Source organism: Lolium rigidum, chromosome 1 (assembly GCF_022539505.1).
Source record: "Lolium rigidum isolate FL_2022 chromosome 1, APGP_CSIRO_Lrig_0.1, whole genome shotgun sequence".
Taxonomy (NCBI): Eukaryota; Viridiplantae; Streptophyta; class Magnoliopsida; order Poales; family Poaceae; genus Lolium; species Lolium rigidum.
In genome coordinates, this window is record NC_061508.1 from 32,159,003 (window position 1) to 32,174,165 (window position 15,163).

The window sequence follows — 15,163 nt, forward strand, 5'->3', positions numbered from 1 at the left end:
AAATCTTGGATCAAACCTACACCATCTCTCTCCCTTTGATTTGAATTTTCCCAACTTTGCAAATCTTGTGGCAATCCTTGGTCAACACTACCACCATGCACCATATGTCTTTTCCCTCCTCTTTTTTTTTCCCCTCCAAGAAGAGCCCTCTCCCATGCATGTGGTGGCCAGGCCACTTCCCTTTGACACAAGCCGAAGCACCACCTCTTGGCCCGACCCAACTCCACCAGAACCCCATCCTGGACTCCCCTATCTCCCTCCCCAAGCCCAGCCACGAGTAGCCCAACCCTAGCAGCCCAAACTCTGAAGCCCTAGCGACCTGAGAGGGAAACGAACAGGAGCAGCGACGCGGGAAGTCTCCCGCTCGACTCCCCTCCTTCCCGCGCGTCCCTCCCCTCCTGCTGACGTCCTATGGGAGACGTCACCCCGCCCCCACCCTCCTACGTCACCCCTGACGTCCGCCCTCGACAACCATTGGGCACGGTCACCGCCCATGTCTCCTCCCGTTGCCTTCCCCGCCTATAAAAGCCCCTCCCTCAGCTCACTACCCTCCTCACTCCCTCACACCACTCCCTCCTCTCCCAGAACACCTCCCAGAGGGTGCCAAGGCATCCCTCTGGCCGCTGCTCGCCGGAGCAGACCCCGCCGGCATGGTTACCGCAAGGATGGCGAGCCGAGCTGCGCTCATCCCAGTCCCGTTTTCCCCTCCCTCTCTATTCCATTATGGTTGCCATGTTCTGCCCGCCCTGACACACCCTTTTCCCGTGCCCAGAAACTCCGGTAGCCGCCGCCAACCTCGCCGGACCGAGAGCTGCTGCGAGCCAACTCCGCCGGGAGGAGCAGCTGCAGCCGAGGAGGAAGCCGCTGAGCCGCCTTGCCCCGCCCCTGGGACGCCGCCGCCCCACCAGGACCTCGCCGATGTCCGCCGCGTCCCCCCCGGTAAGTCCCCGCGCCGCCCCTGCCCTTTTCCCGTCCGCCGCTCGCGTCTGGGCGAGGCGTCGTGAGGACGACGGCCTCGAGCCGATCCTCCCGATCGTGGGGAGGGCTGCATGGCCACTTGGCCATTTGGCCCATGCAGCCTGGCCCACCCCGGGCCCCCTCTCCACTTTCTCTTTCTTTTTCTTTTTTCTCTTCACCCCTCCACCTGGATAACCGCCTGGGCCGGCCCAAAACCCCACACCCGCACGGCCCAGCACATTCCCGCCCATTCCTGCACGTTTGAATTTTTTTTAAAAATAATCTGTTTAGATAAGAGGAGAAACCAGGGAACTCAATTTGCTAATAACTTGAGATATACCAACCCAAATCGAGTGACACAAATTGCGCCAGTTCATAAATTTTATTAACTTTCCAATGCCACTGGCCCCATATTTTTAGGATTTTTGCACGATTTTTAATGTATTAAACATGATCACTGGTTATTGTTTAGTATCTCTAATTTATAAATTTGAAAAATTAACCTTTTTGAATGAATCCAATTTTGTTAGCCTCGTTTTAGTACTGACCAGCTAGAATAATTAGTGTTAAACCCTTTTCATAATTTTTGGTTACTTTTTGTGCTAAGTGTGTGTCACATGAAATATTGTACCAAAACATTTGCTTATTTAAAATCCTTGACCACCTCTTCTATTTAAAAATGGTCAACGTATGTTTCTTTCTTGCAAAACAAAACCCTCTGAGACTTAAACCAAGTTTTATTTGTTTTTCTTAAGATTTCAAATGTTGGGGTATATGGTTTACTTTCTATTTTTAGTGTATTGTTTTATAAATAAAAGAGAGAAATGATTTCTACCTCTTCAAAAATGTTTGAAAATAAAGGATGAATGTTTTTGAGGACAAAGCATTGCGCTAGTCTTCTTGATAGTGTTATCTATTAGGGGATGTTTAATTCATACCTTGGTGATAACCATGGAGGCAATTGCTCTTTTGTAAAGCTCTCATGCCTTTTTTTTAGGAGGAATAAATTGGGTGTTCTTATAATCAAATTTAAAGTTGAATTGTGATCCTTAGTATGTTAGCTCTTAGTAGAGTGGTTAAGCTATTGATGGTTGATTGTTGATTGTTGAATGTTGTTTTGTTGGTGCAATGTGTTGATTGTGTTCCTTTTATATTTTCCGACGATAGATGCGAACAATTTTGGAGAAGAAGAAGTGGTTCAGACAAGGATTTTATCTATATTGTTGGAGTTCTTTTTTGACGGAGTTGAAGAAGTCCAGGGACAAATAAGCCGACCAAGGCAAGCCATCTTTTGATCTCTTGCTATTTATCCTTCTTGTTGTGCTCATTGCTCCATTATACACTTGGTTCCTTGTATCATATGTGATTTTTGGTCCTCTACTCTATGCATGCTTATTCCCAAAGTAGGTTGAACCCCTTGTTGATGCTTTGCATACTTGCTCCCAAGTATGTGAACCCCCTTGTTGATGTTATGCATGCTTACCCTAAGCATGTATGCCCCCTTGACCATATCCATGTTATCATCTTCTTAGTGGTATGATGATTAACATCATGACCCCTGTTTGAATCATCTTAATTATGTTGTCCCTTTACATGCTTATCCTAAGTATGTATGATCCCCTCAACACCTCAATTATCATCCCCTTAGTGGTATGATGGCTAGCATCATGTCATTGTGACTCTTAGTTCCTTCATAAAACTATAGGTTGGGCACCCCCTTGGAAAAATACCTTGTTGAAAAGAATTTTTGAAAACCTTGGGTGAGTTGGACTTACCCAAGCGTGTGTTTATGAAAGGAAAGGATCTTGGCAAAGATGGTTAAAAAGAAAATCTGGTTTTCGAAAACTTTGGCGCCTAAGTATTCACCTGTGACAATTAACCCGCGCAACCACATTACCCCGGAGTGGGACGGGGCTTAGCTCGTAGTTTGTTCTTCTTAACATGGGACACCGCACAACTATATAAGGGTAAGGTTACCCCTGAATCCGGATTGTCGTTGGTGGAGACAATAGTATAACGGGAGGCCTTCGGGGCTGACCCGTCCGGAAGACACTATGGGTCTCCTGGCTTGGCGGTGGAGCCACGCTCAAAGTGAGGTGAGCTGCCACGGTGCCGGGGAGGTACATACTCCATAGGGTAGGATCCCGTGCTAAGACGAATAGGCGAAAGGCTATGTCCGAGTTTTTGTCATGGCATAGTTGATATGCGGGGATGATGCCCACATGATGAACTCGCGGATCTTGTGGGGAAAGTGTGCAAACTCTGCAGAGTCAAATCTATTCGAATAGCCGTGTCCGCGGTCATGGACGGTTGGAATGGCTGTTGCTTAGCCTAAAGAGTTTTGTTTTATGAAAGTGTTTGACAAAGGAAAGGAAGGAACTTGTTTTCGGAGTACCGGGAAGGTGCTTGGAAAGTTGTGATGACCATTTGGAGATGGTCGGAAAGGAAATAAACTGGGTTACTCCCATCCTAGTGTTTTATGTTGTAGAACCCTTTTGAAGAATCTTCTTTAACAAAGATATAGAGATGTCATAGAACACCCCTAAGTATCCCCTTCGACCGAGAAGTTGGGATACTATCTCCACCAAAGAAATTACATCTCTCCTAGATGCTTTATTCACAAGAGAAACTGATTCTCTTATGCATGCTATATCCACTAGAGAAACTATTCTTCCTCTCTTGTCTTCTTTAGTTAGAATTGTTATCACCTTCTTGATGGTTTGCGACTACAATTCAATGTACTCACGGCTTTGTCCCTGGCTATTTACTTGGCCAGACTTGGAGGAATTCGACAAATGAAGAAGGATTGGACGACGTCTATGCGAGCTAGGAACGTTCTCCCGATTAGTTGCTCGTAGGGTTAAGGCAGATGACTTGGGCTCGCTATTGCTGAAGTGATGATGCTACTCGATGTTTAGTTAGGCCCTTCGAGGCTATTATGTAAGTATCGGTCATGTGACCATGTTGTAATTTTCTTATTCCGTTTTGTAATGGATGGTGTAATTTGATATCAGTTCGGTTATGTGTTCACGGCGCACTGATCATGGGATCGTGAACTGTATACATAACAGGGAATTTCGGACAGCTAGTCCGGGGTCCCCACAGCACTGTCGTCTTGGTCATATTGGAGTGAAACGCATGAAGAAACTCCATACCGATGGATTACTTGAATCACTTGATTTTGAGTCACTTGATAGATGCGAATCATGTCTAATGGGAAAAATGACTAAGACTCCATTCTCTGGTATTATGGAGCGAGCTACAAACTTATTGGAAATCATACATACTGATGTGTGCGGACCAATGAGTGTAGCCTCGCGCGGTGGTAATCGTTATGTTCTAACCTTCACAGATGATTTGAGTAGATATGGGTATATCTATTTCATGAAACATAAATCCGAAACTTTCGAGAAGATTAAGCAATTCCAAAGTGAAGTAGAAAATCAACGTAACAAGAAGATTACATTTCTACGATCTGATCGTGGAGGTGAATATCTGAGTTATGAGTTTGGCATGCATTTAAAGAAATGCGGAATACTTTCACAATTGACACCGTCGGGAACACCACAACGAAACGGTGTGTCCGAATGTCGTAATCGAACTCTCTTAGATATGGTTCGTTCTATGATGTCTCTTACTGATTTGCCGTTATCATTTTGGAGTTATGCATTAGAGATAGCCGAATTCACTTTAAATAGAGCACCATCAAAATCCGTTGAAACGACACCGTATAAATTATGGTTTAATAAGAAACCTAAGCTGTCGTTCCTTAAAGTTTGGGGTTGCGAAGCCTATGTAAAAAAGTTACAACCGGACAAGCTAGAACCCAAAGCGGAGAAATGCGTCTTCATAGGATACCCTAAGGAAACTATAGGGTACACTTTCTATCACAGATCCGAAGGCAAGATCTTTGTTGCTAAGAACGGAACCTTTCTTGAGAAAGAATTTCTCACTAAAGAAGTGACTGGAAGAAAAGTAGAACTCGATGAGATTGATGAATCTTCACTCATTGATCAGAGTAGCGCAGTACCGGAAGATGTTCCTGTGCCGCCTACACCGGCAACAGAGGAAGCTAATGATAATGATCATGAAACTTCAAACGAGATAGCTAGTGAACCTCGCAGATCGACAAGGGAAAGTGCCACTCCTGATTGGTATGATCCTTGTCTAAATGTCATGATTGTGGATAACAATGATGAAGACCCTGCGACGTATGAAGAAGCGATGATGAGCCCAGATTCCAACAAATGGCAAGAAGCCATGAAATCCGAAATCGGATCCATGTATGATAACAAAGTATGGACTTTGGTAGACTTACTTGATAGCCGCAAGGCTGTCGAGAATAAATGGATCTTCAAGAGAAAAACAGATGCTGATGGTAATGTTATTGTCTATAAAGCTCGACTTGTCGCAAAGGGTTTCCGACAAATTCAAGGTGTTGACTATGATGAGACTTTCTCACCTGTAGCGAAGCTAAAATCTGTGAGGATTTTGTTAGCAATAGCTGCATTTTTCGATTATGAGATTTGGCAGATGGATGTCAAAACGGCGTTCCTTAATGGAGACATTGAGGAAGAGTTGTATATGGTACAACCCAAAGGTTTTGTCGATCCTAAAAATGTCGACAAAGTATGCAAACTTCAGCGTTCAATTTATGGACTGAAGCAAGCATCGAGAAGTTGGAACCGACGCTTTGATAAGGTGATCAAAGACTTCGGGTTTATACAGTGTCATGGAGAGGCATGTATTTACAAGAAAGTGAGTGGGAGCTACGTAGCATTCCCGATATTATATGTAGATGACATATTATTGATTGGGAATGATATATAACTGTTAGCGAGTGTAAAAGGTTATTTGAATAATAGTTTTTCAATGAAAGACCTTGGTGAAGCATCATATATATTAGGCATCAAGATTTATAGAGATAGATCAAGACGTCTAATAGGGCTATCACAGAGTACATACCTGGACAAGATTCTAAAGAAGTTTAGGATGGACGAAAGTAAGAAAGGATTCTTACCTATGTTACCAGTGCAAGGTCTTGAGTAAGACTCAAGGTCCGGCTACGGCAGAAGAAAGAGAAAGGATGAGTCAGATCCCCTATGCCTCGGCAGTAGGCTCTATCATGTATGCCATGCTATGTGCTAGACCGGATATAGTACATGCTGTTAGTTTGACTAGCAGATATCAAAGTGATCCAGGAATGGAACACTGGACAGCGGTCAAGAATATCCTGAAGTACTTGAAAAGAACTAAGGATATGTTTCTTTGTTATGGAGGTGACCAAGAGCTCGTTGTAACAAGTTACACCGATGCAAGTTGGAACACCGATCCCGATGACTCTAAGTCACGGTCTAGGTACGTGTTTATATTGAATGGTGTCTGCGATAAGTCTGGGCAAGCTCGAAGCAGTGCACGGTGGCGAGGTCTTCAAAAGAATCAGAGTACATAGCGGCTTCAGAGGCTTCATCAGAAGCAGTATGGATGAAGAGGTTCATTGTAGAGCTCGGTGTGGTTCCTAGTGCATTGGACCCACTAGTCATATACTGTGACAACATGGGTGCCATCGCCAATGCACAAGAACGAAGGTCACACAAGAGGCTGAAGCATATCAAGCTGCGTTATCATTCGATTCGCGAGTACATCGAAGATGGAGAAGTAAAGATTTGCAAAGTACACACTGATCTGAATGTAGCAGATCCGTTGACTAAAGCTCTCCCTAGGGCAAAGCATGACCAACACCGGAATGCCATGGGTGTTAGGTACCTTACAATGTAATCTAGATTATTGACTCTAGTGCAAGTGGGAGACTCGTTGGAGATATGCCCAAGAGGCAATAATAAAAGTGGTTATTATATATCTTTATGTTTATGATAAATGTTTATATACCATGCTATAATTGTATTAACCGAAACATTGATACATGTGTGTTATGTAAACAACAATGAGTCCCTAGTAAAGCCTCTTAACTAGCTTGTTGATTAATAGATGATTAGTTTCATAATCATGAACATTGGATGTTATTAATAACAAGGTTATATCATTATATGAATGATGTAATGGACACACCCAATTAAGCGTAGCATAAGATCACGTCATTAAGTTATTTGCTATAAGCTTTCGATACATAGTTACCTAGTCCTTTCGACCATGAGATCATGTAAATCACTTATACCGGAAAGGTACTTTGATTACATCAAACGCCACTGCGTAAATGGGTGGTTATAAAGGTGGGATTAAGTATCCGGAAAGTATGAGTTGAGGCATATGGATCAACGAGTGGGATTTGTCCATCCCGATGACGGATAGATATACTCTGGGCCCTCTCGGTGGAATGTCGTCTAATTAGCTTGCAATCATATGAATAAGTTCATAAGAGACTACATACCACGGTACGAGTAAAGAGTACTTGTCAGGAGACCAGGTTGAACAAGGTATAGAGTGATACCGATGATCAAACCTCGGACAAGTAAAATATCGCGTGACAAAGGGAATTGGTATCGTATGTGAATGGTTCATTCGATCACTAAGTCATCGTTGAATATGTGGGAGCCATTATGGATCTCCAGATCCCGCTATTGGTTATTTGTCGGAGAGAGTTCTCAACCATGTCTACATAGTTCGCGAACCGTAGGGTGACACACTTAAGGTTTGATGTTGTATTAGTAGAACTTGAATATGGAATGGAGTTCGAAGTATTGTTCGAAGTCTCGAATGGGATCCCGGACATCACGAGGAGTTCCGGAATGGTCCGGAGAATAAGATTCATATATAGGAAGTCATTTTATAAGTTTGAAAATGATCCGGTGCATTTATGGAAGGTTCTAGAAAAGTCCGGAAGAAATCACTTTGGAAGGCGTAGTCCCGAAGGGACTCCACCACCCATGGCCGGCCAACCCTAGAGGGGTGGAGTCCCAGGTGGACTCCACCAAGGTGGCCAGCCACCCCCTCCCAAGGAAAGGTGGGAATCCCACCTCAAGTGGGCATCCCACCTTGGGTAGGTTTCATGTCATATGGAAGGTTTTGGTTTGGGGTCTTATTCGAAGACTTGTAGACCAACTCTTGGGTGTTCCACCTATATAATGAGGGCCAAGGGGAGGGGGGCAGGCCACCTCAAGCCATAGCTTGGCCGCACCCCCTAAGTTGCCGGCCACCCCCTCTCCCAAACCCTAGCCGCCCCACCTCCTCCACCTCTCCCGCAACACTTAGCGAAGCTCCGCCGGAGATCTCCATCGCCACCGCCACCACGCCGTCGTGCTGCCGGATTCAAGGAGGAGCTACTACTTCCGCTGCCCGTTGGAACGGGGAGAAGGACGTCGTCTTCATCAACACCGAACGTGTGACCGAGTACGGAGGTGCTGCCCGATTGTGGCACCGTCAAGATCTTCTACGCGCTTTTGAAAGCGGCAAGTTATCTTCTACCGCAGCAACAAGAGCCTCATCTTGTAGGCTTTGGAAATCTTCAAGGGTGAGTCTCGTTCATCCCCTCGTTGCTCCCGTCTTCTAGATTGCATCTTGGCTTGGATTGCGTTCTCGCGGTAGGAAAATTTTTGTTTTCTATGCAACGAATCCCTACAAGGGGGTAGATCGATACATGATTTGTCGGGTTTGAATATGTCTAGACATGCTTGTTTATCAACTTGAATGCTTACTATATGACATAAGAAGACTATATCACTACAAGAAAAGTTTTGATAGACAACGTCCCAAAATCGTCCGCTAAGGGGTATTTTTCGTCGCCTATGGACCTAACCCGACGATATGGGTTCTGTTGTGGAAACTGCGTCAGGCAAAGTCCTACGACGATTTTTTCGGTTCGTCGCGCTTGGGCGCCCTTCCGCCACGGAAAATCGGATCGTTGCACAAGTGTTTCCGGGAGCCCGTTGACTGCTGACGTCATGCAAACTGACACGTGGCAGACGCTGTTCACTGGCAGTTAACGGCGTTAACCGGCTAAAACCCCGTGGTAGATGGTAGGCCCACACGAGGCCTGCCACGTCTTAAGCGGGCCGGCCCATTAAGTTTGCGGGCCGGGCTAGCTGACTTAGTTTGACCGGTCAACTATATAGCTGGGCTGGTCCATTAGTTACGTGGGCCGGGCCTAACCTCTAAGGTTGACTCGTCAAAACTTTAATGGGCCGGCCCACTAAGCATGTGGGCCGGGCCGAATGCACTCGTTTGACCGGTCAACAGGCAAAAGGGCCGGCCCACAAGACATGTGGGACCCACTTTCCTGCTATCGGGCCGGCCCATTTACCAAGTGGGGTCCACCTTAAAGCAACTGGGCCGGCCCAATAACTTCTTGGGCCGGCCCAATTAGCCTGTGGGTCCCACTTTTCTCCTATCGGGTCGGCCCAATTAGCCTGTGGGTCCCACTTTCCTCCTATCGGGCCGGCCCATTTAGTACGTGGGGTCCACAATAGATTAAATGGGCTGGCCCAACAAGATAGTGGGCCGGGCCAAAAACACAGGTGGGTCCCACTTTCCTGTTAAAGGGCCAGCCCATTTAGTATGTGGGGTCCACCATATAGCAAGTGGGCCGGCCCAACAAGATAGTGGGCCGGGCCAAAAACACGGGTGGGTCCCACTTTCCAGTTAAAGGGCCGGCCCATTTAGTATGTGGGGTCCACCATATAGCAAGTGGGCCGGCCCAACAAGATAGTGGGCCGGGCCAAAAGCACAGGTGGGACCCACTTTCCTGTTAAAGGGCCGGCCCATTTAGTATGTGGGGTCCACCATATAGCAAGTGGGCCGGCCCAACAAGATAGTGGGCCTGGCCAAGCACAGGTGGGTCCCACTTTCCTGTTAAAGGGCCGGCCCATTTAGTATGTGGGGTCCACCATATAGCAAGTGGGCCGGCCCAACAAGATAGTGGGCGGGGCCAAAAACACAGGTGGGTCCCGCTTTCCTCTTAAAGGGCCGGCTCATTTAGTATGTGGGGTCCACCACAAAAGCAATTGGGCTGGCCCAACTAGTTAGTGGGCCGGCCCAGTAGTGGGTGGGGTCCACCTTAAAGCAAGTGGGCTGGCCCAATTAGAGTGTGGGGTCCACCGTAAATCAAGTGGGCTGGCCCAATAAGAAAGTGGGCCAGCCCGTTTAGTTGCTGTTTATATGCCGGCATAATAGGCGCTTTAGGATTTTGCGGGCCGGCACATTTGTGATTTCGCTTAATTGGGCCGTTTAAGGGATGGGAATTTGTGATTTAGATACTGAGAATATTTACGCAGCACATGATTTACGTCGGATAGCCTCACTTACCACGAGCACCATAGAAAAAATGCGCGAAAGAACTATAAAAACTAACTAAATATTACATCGACTGCAAGGCTTTGAAAAAATATTACAGAACCCAGAGAAATTGAATGGTAATTAAACCTAGCAATACAATGAAGCGATCCGGCAATCTTTTAAGTTGTCCATGCAACACCTATATCTGAAATAAAGACATTACAAGTTAAGACAGCAACAATGGAAAGGCAAAGACACTACAATATTGTTTGGCAAAGAATTTGGAACTCATCATTTCGTCGTTATAACAAGATCATTGTAATGCGCACAATAAGCAAACAAAGAGTGCATTCCGCATACCAACAGCCAATATAACAGAGCACGTTAAAATGAAACAGCAGACTTACTACTGTCGAGTCCCATGCAAACCAACATGTTCGGGGAGTACAAAATTGGCATGAACAACACGAGTAGAAGGCTATAAATTTTGTAACAACGACCGAGCAAGATGAAGTTATGATGGCTACATCTACAGAAGCGAGGAATGTAAACCAAAAATAGAAGTTACGATGGCAAAAGCTAAAGAGGAGGGAATGTGAACCAACATGTGCCAAGTGCAATTACTTCAAATTGGCCGTGAACTAAATAATACTCCTGAACTTATAGTGAAGGGGATGCAAATCAAGATGTTTCGGGATATAAACTTGTAATGAGCAACACATAGAGAATAGTTAATGCTGGAGCTTAGGATGGACCAGATACAGAATATAGTGGGATCACCTGTGAACTTGTATAAGAGGGAATGCAAACCAATATGTTCAGCATTCCATATGTGAGCGTTGATACGTCTCCGACGTATCGATAATTTCTTATGTTCCATGCCACATTATTGATGATATCTACATGTTTTATGCATACTTTATGTCATATTTATGCATTTTCCGGCACTAACCTATTAACGAGATGCCGAAGAGCCGATTGCCGTTTTCTGCTGTTTTTGGTTTCAGAAATCCTAGTAAGGAAATATTCTCGGAATTGGACGAAATCAACGCCCAGGGGCCTATTTTGCCACGAAGCTTCCAGAAGACCGAAGAGAAGACGAAGTGGGGCCACGGGGCGCAGCCACATTAGGGCGGCGCGGCCCAGGGGGGGCCCGCGTGGCCCTAGCGTGTGGGGCCCCCGTGACTCTCCCGACTCCGCCCTTCCGCCTACATATAGTCTTCGTCGTGAAACCCCCAGTACCGAGAGCCACGATACGGAAAACCTTCCAGAGACGCCGCCGCCAATCCCATCTCGGGGGATTCAGGAGATCGCCTCCGGCACCCTCGCCGGAGAGGGGAATCATCTCCCGGAGGACTCTTCACCGCCATGGTCGCCTCCGGAGTGATGAGTGAGTAGTTCACCCCTGGACTATGGGTCCATAGCAGTAGCTAGATGGTCGTCTTCTCCTTATGTGCTTCATTGTCGGATCTTGTGAGCTGCCTAACATGATCAAGATCATCTATCTGTAATGCTATATGTTGTGTTTGTTGGGATCCGATGGATAGAGAATACTATGTTATGTTGATTATCAATCTATTACCTATGTGTTGTTTATGATCTTGCATGCTCTCCGTTATTAGTAGAGGCTCTAGCCAAGTTTTTGCTCTTAACTCCAAGAGGGAGTATTTATGCTCGATAGTGGGTTCATGCCTCCATTAAATGCAGGACGAGTGACGGAAAGTTCTAAGGTTGTGGATGTGTCTGTTGCCACTAGCGATAAAACATTGATGCTATGTCCGAGGATGTAGTTATTGATTACATTACGCACCATACTTAATGCAATTGTCCGTTGTTTGCAACTTAATACTGGAAGGGGTTCGGATGATAACCTCGAAGGTGGACTTTTTAGGCATAGATGCATGCTTGGATAGCGGTCTATGTACTTTGTCGTAATGCCCAATTAAATCTCACTATACTCATCATATCATGTATGTGCATGGTCATGCCCTCTCTATTTGTCAATTGCCCAACTGTAATTTGTTCACCCAACATGCTATTTATCTTATGGGAGAGACACCTCTAGTGAACTGTGGACCCCGGTCCATTCTTTTACATCTGAAATACAATCTACTGCAATACTTGTTCTACTCGTTTTCTCGCAAACAATCATCATCCACACTATACATCTAATCCTTTGTTACAGCAAGCCGGTGAGATTGACAACCTCACTGTTTCGTTGGGGCAAAGTACTTTGGTTGTGTTGTGCAGGTTCCACGTTGGCGCCGGAATCCCTGGTGTTGCGCCCTACTACATCCCACCGCCATCAACCTTCGACGTGCTTCTTGGCTCCTCCTGGTTCGATAAACCTTGGTTTCTTTCTGAGGGAAAACTTGCTACTGTACGCATCACACCTTCCTCTTGGGGTTCCCAACGGACGTGTCGACTGCACGCATCAAGCTCTTTTTCTGGCGCCGTTGCCGGGGAGATCAAGACACGCTGCAAGGGGAGTCTCCATAATCCAATCTCTTTTCTTTGTTTTTGTCTTGCTTTATTTTATTTACTTTCTTGTTTGCACTCTATATCAAAAACACACAAAAAATTAGTTACTTGCATTTACTTTATTTAGTTTGCTTTATTTACTACTGCTAAAATGGGTACTCCTGAAAATACTAAGTTGTGTGACTTCACAACCACAAATAATAATGATTTCTTATGCACACCTATTGCTCCACCTGCTACTACAGCAGAATTCTTCGAAATTAAACCTGCTTTACTGAATCTTGTTATGCGAGAGCAATTTTCTGGTGTTAGTTCCGATGATGCTGCTGCCCATCTCAATAATTTTGTTGAATTGTGTGAAATGCAAAAGTATAAAGATGTAGATGGTGACATTATAAAATTAAAATTGTTTCCTTTCTCATTAAGAGGAAGAGCTAAAGATTGGTTGCTATCTCTGCCTAAGAATAGTATTGATTCATGGACTAAATGCAAGGATGCTTTTATTGGTAGATATTATCCCCCTGCTAAAATTATATCTTTGAGGAGTAGCATAATGAATTTTAAACAATTGGATAATGAGCATGTTGCACAAGCTTGGGAAAGAATGAAATCTTTGGTTAAAAATTGCCCAACCCATGGACTGACTACTTGGATGATCATCCAAACCTTTTATGCAGGATTGAATTTTTCTTCGCGGAACCTATTGGATTCAGCTGCTGGAGGTACCTTTATGTCCATCACTCTTGGTGAAGCAACAAAGCTTCTTGATAATATGATGATTAATTACTCTGAATGGCACACGGAAAGAGCTCCACAAGGTAAGAAGGTAAATTCTGTCGAAGAAACCTCTTCCTTGAGTGATAAGATTGATGCTATTATGTCTATGCTTGTGAATGATAGGACTAATGTTGATCCTAATAATGTTCCGTTAGCTTCATTGGTTGCTCAAGAAGAACATGTTGATGTAAACTTCATTAAAAATAATAATTTCAACAAGAATGCTTATCGGAACAATTCTAGTAACAACTATAGGCCATATCCTTATAATAATGGTAACGGTTATGGTAATTCTTATGGGAATTCTTACAACAATAATAGGAACACACCCCTGGACTTGAAGCTATGCTTAAAGAATTTATTAGTACACAAACCGCTTTTAACAAATCTGTTGAAGAAAAGCTTGGGAAAATTGATATACTTGCTTCTAAAGTCGATAGTCTTGTCGTCGATGTTGATCTTTTGAAATCGAAAGTTATGCCTAATGAAAATCATAATAATAAAATTGTTACTACAGCAAATTCCATCCAAGTTAGAATTAATGAGAATATAAGATTGATGGCCGAATTGCGTGCCAGGTGGGAGAAAGAAGAAAATGCTAAAGAAGATAATATAGCTAAAGTTTGGACTATTACCACCACTAGCAATGCTAATGCTCCACATGTTGCTGCACCTCCTACTAATAATGTTAAAAGAATTGGTGTTGGCAATGTTTCCACTTCTAATCCAAAGCCTGCAAAACTGTCGGAAACTGCTAAAACTGCTGAAACTGCCTGTGATAAAACTGCTGAAATGTTTTCCAACATTGGGGATGATGATCCCATTGCTTTAGATTATAACGGTTTGGATTTTGATGATTGCCACATCTCTGAAGTTATAAAGTTCTTACAAAAACTTGCTAAGAGTCCTAATGCTAGTGCTATAAACTTGGCTTTCACAAAACATATTACAAATGCTCTCATAAAAGCTAGAGAAGAGAAACTAGAACGTGAAGCTTCTATTCCTAGGAAGCTAGAGGATGGTTGGGAGCCCATCATTAAGATGAAGGTCAATGACTTTGATTGTAATGCTTTATGTGATCTTGGTGCAAGTATTTCCGTTATGCCTAAGAAAATTTATAATATGCTTGACTTGCCATCATTGAAAAATTGTTATTTAGATGTTAATCTTGTTGATTACACGAACAAATAGAAAATTGTTATTTAGATGTTAATCTTGTTGATCACATAACAGAATAAATAGATAGATGCTAGACTCTACACTCTCTTGTTGGATGATGAACACCACTAACTGTGTAGGATTACACGAACCCTCAATGCCGGAGTTAACAAGCTCCACAATATTCGATGTTCATATTTAAATAACCTTAGAGTGCACGACGAGATCAACATAACCAAACCAAGTACTAATATAGCATGCGATCGTCACCTTCATGCTACGAAAGGAGGCATAGATCACATCAATACCATCATAGCAATAGTTAACTTCATAATCTACAAGAGATCACAATCATAGCCTACGCCAAGTACTACACGATGCACACACTCGTCACCATTACACCGTGCGGGAGGAATAAACTACTTTAATAACATCACTAGAGTAGCACACGGATAAATTGTGATACAAAACACATTGCAATCATAAAGGGATATAAATAAGCACTTCACTATGCCATTCATAACGGTGAGTAAGTATTCTGTGAAATATAGCCTAAGAGACC

General features: G+C 44.2%; 1 protein-coding gene across 1 annotated transcript in view; it reads right to left on the reverse strand.

Annotated features, from left to right (window-relative positions):
• The window catches only part of LOC124706389 (putrescine hydroxycinnamoyltransferase 1-like), an 11,574-nt gene extending 10,366 nt beyond the window's left edge, over nucleotides 1–1,208 (reverse strand). The window contains exon 1 of the mRNA XM_047238059.1: nucleotides 796–1,208. Coding sequence (XP_047094015.1) covers nucleotides 796–1,208 — 413 coding nt within the window. The remainder of the gene's footprint in view (nucleotides 1–795) is intronic.
• Nucleotides 1,209–15,163: the final 13,955 nt, after the last annotated feature.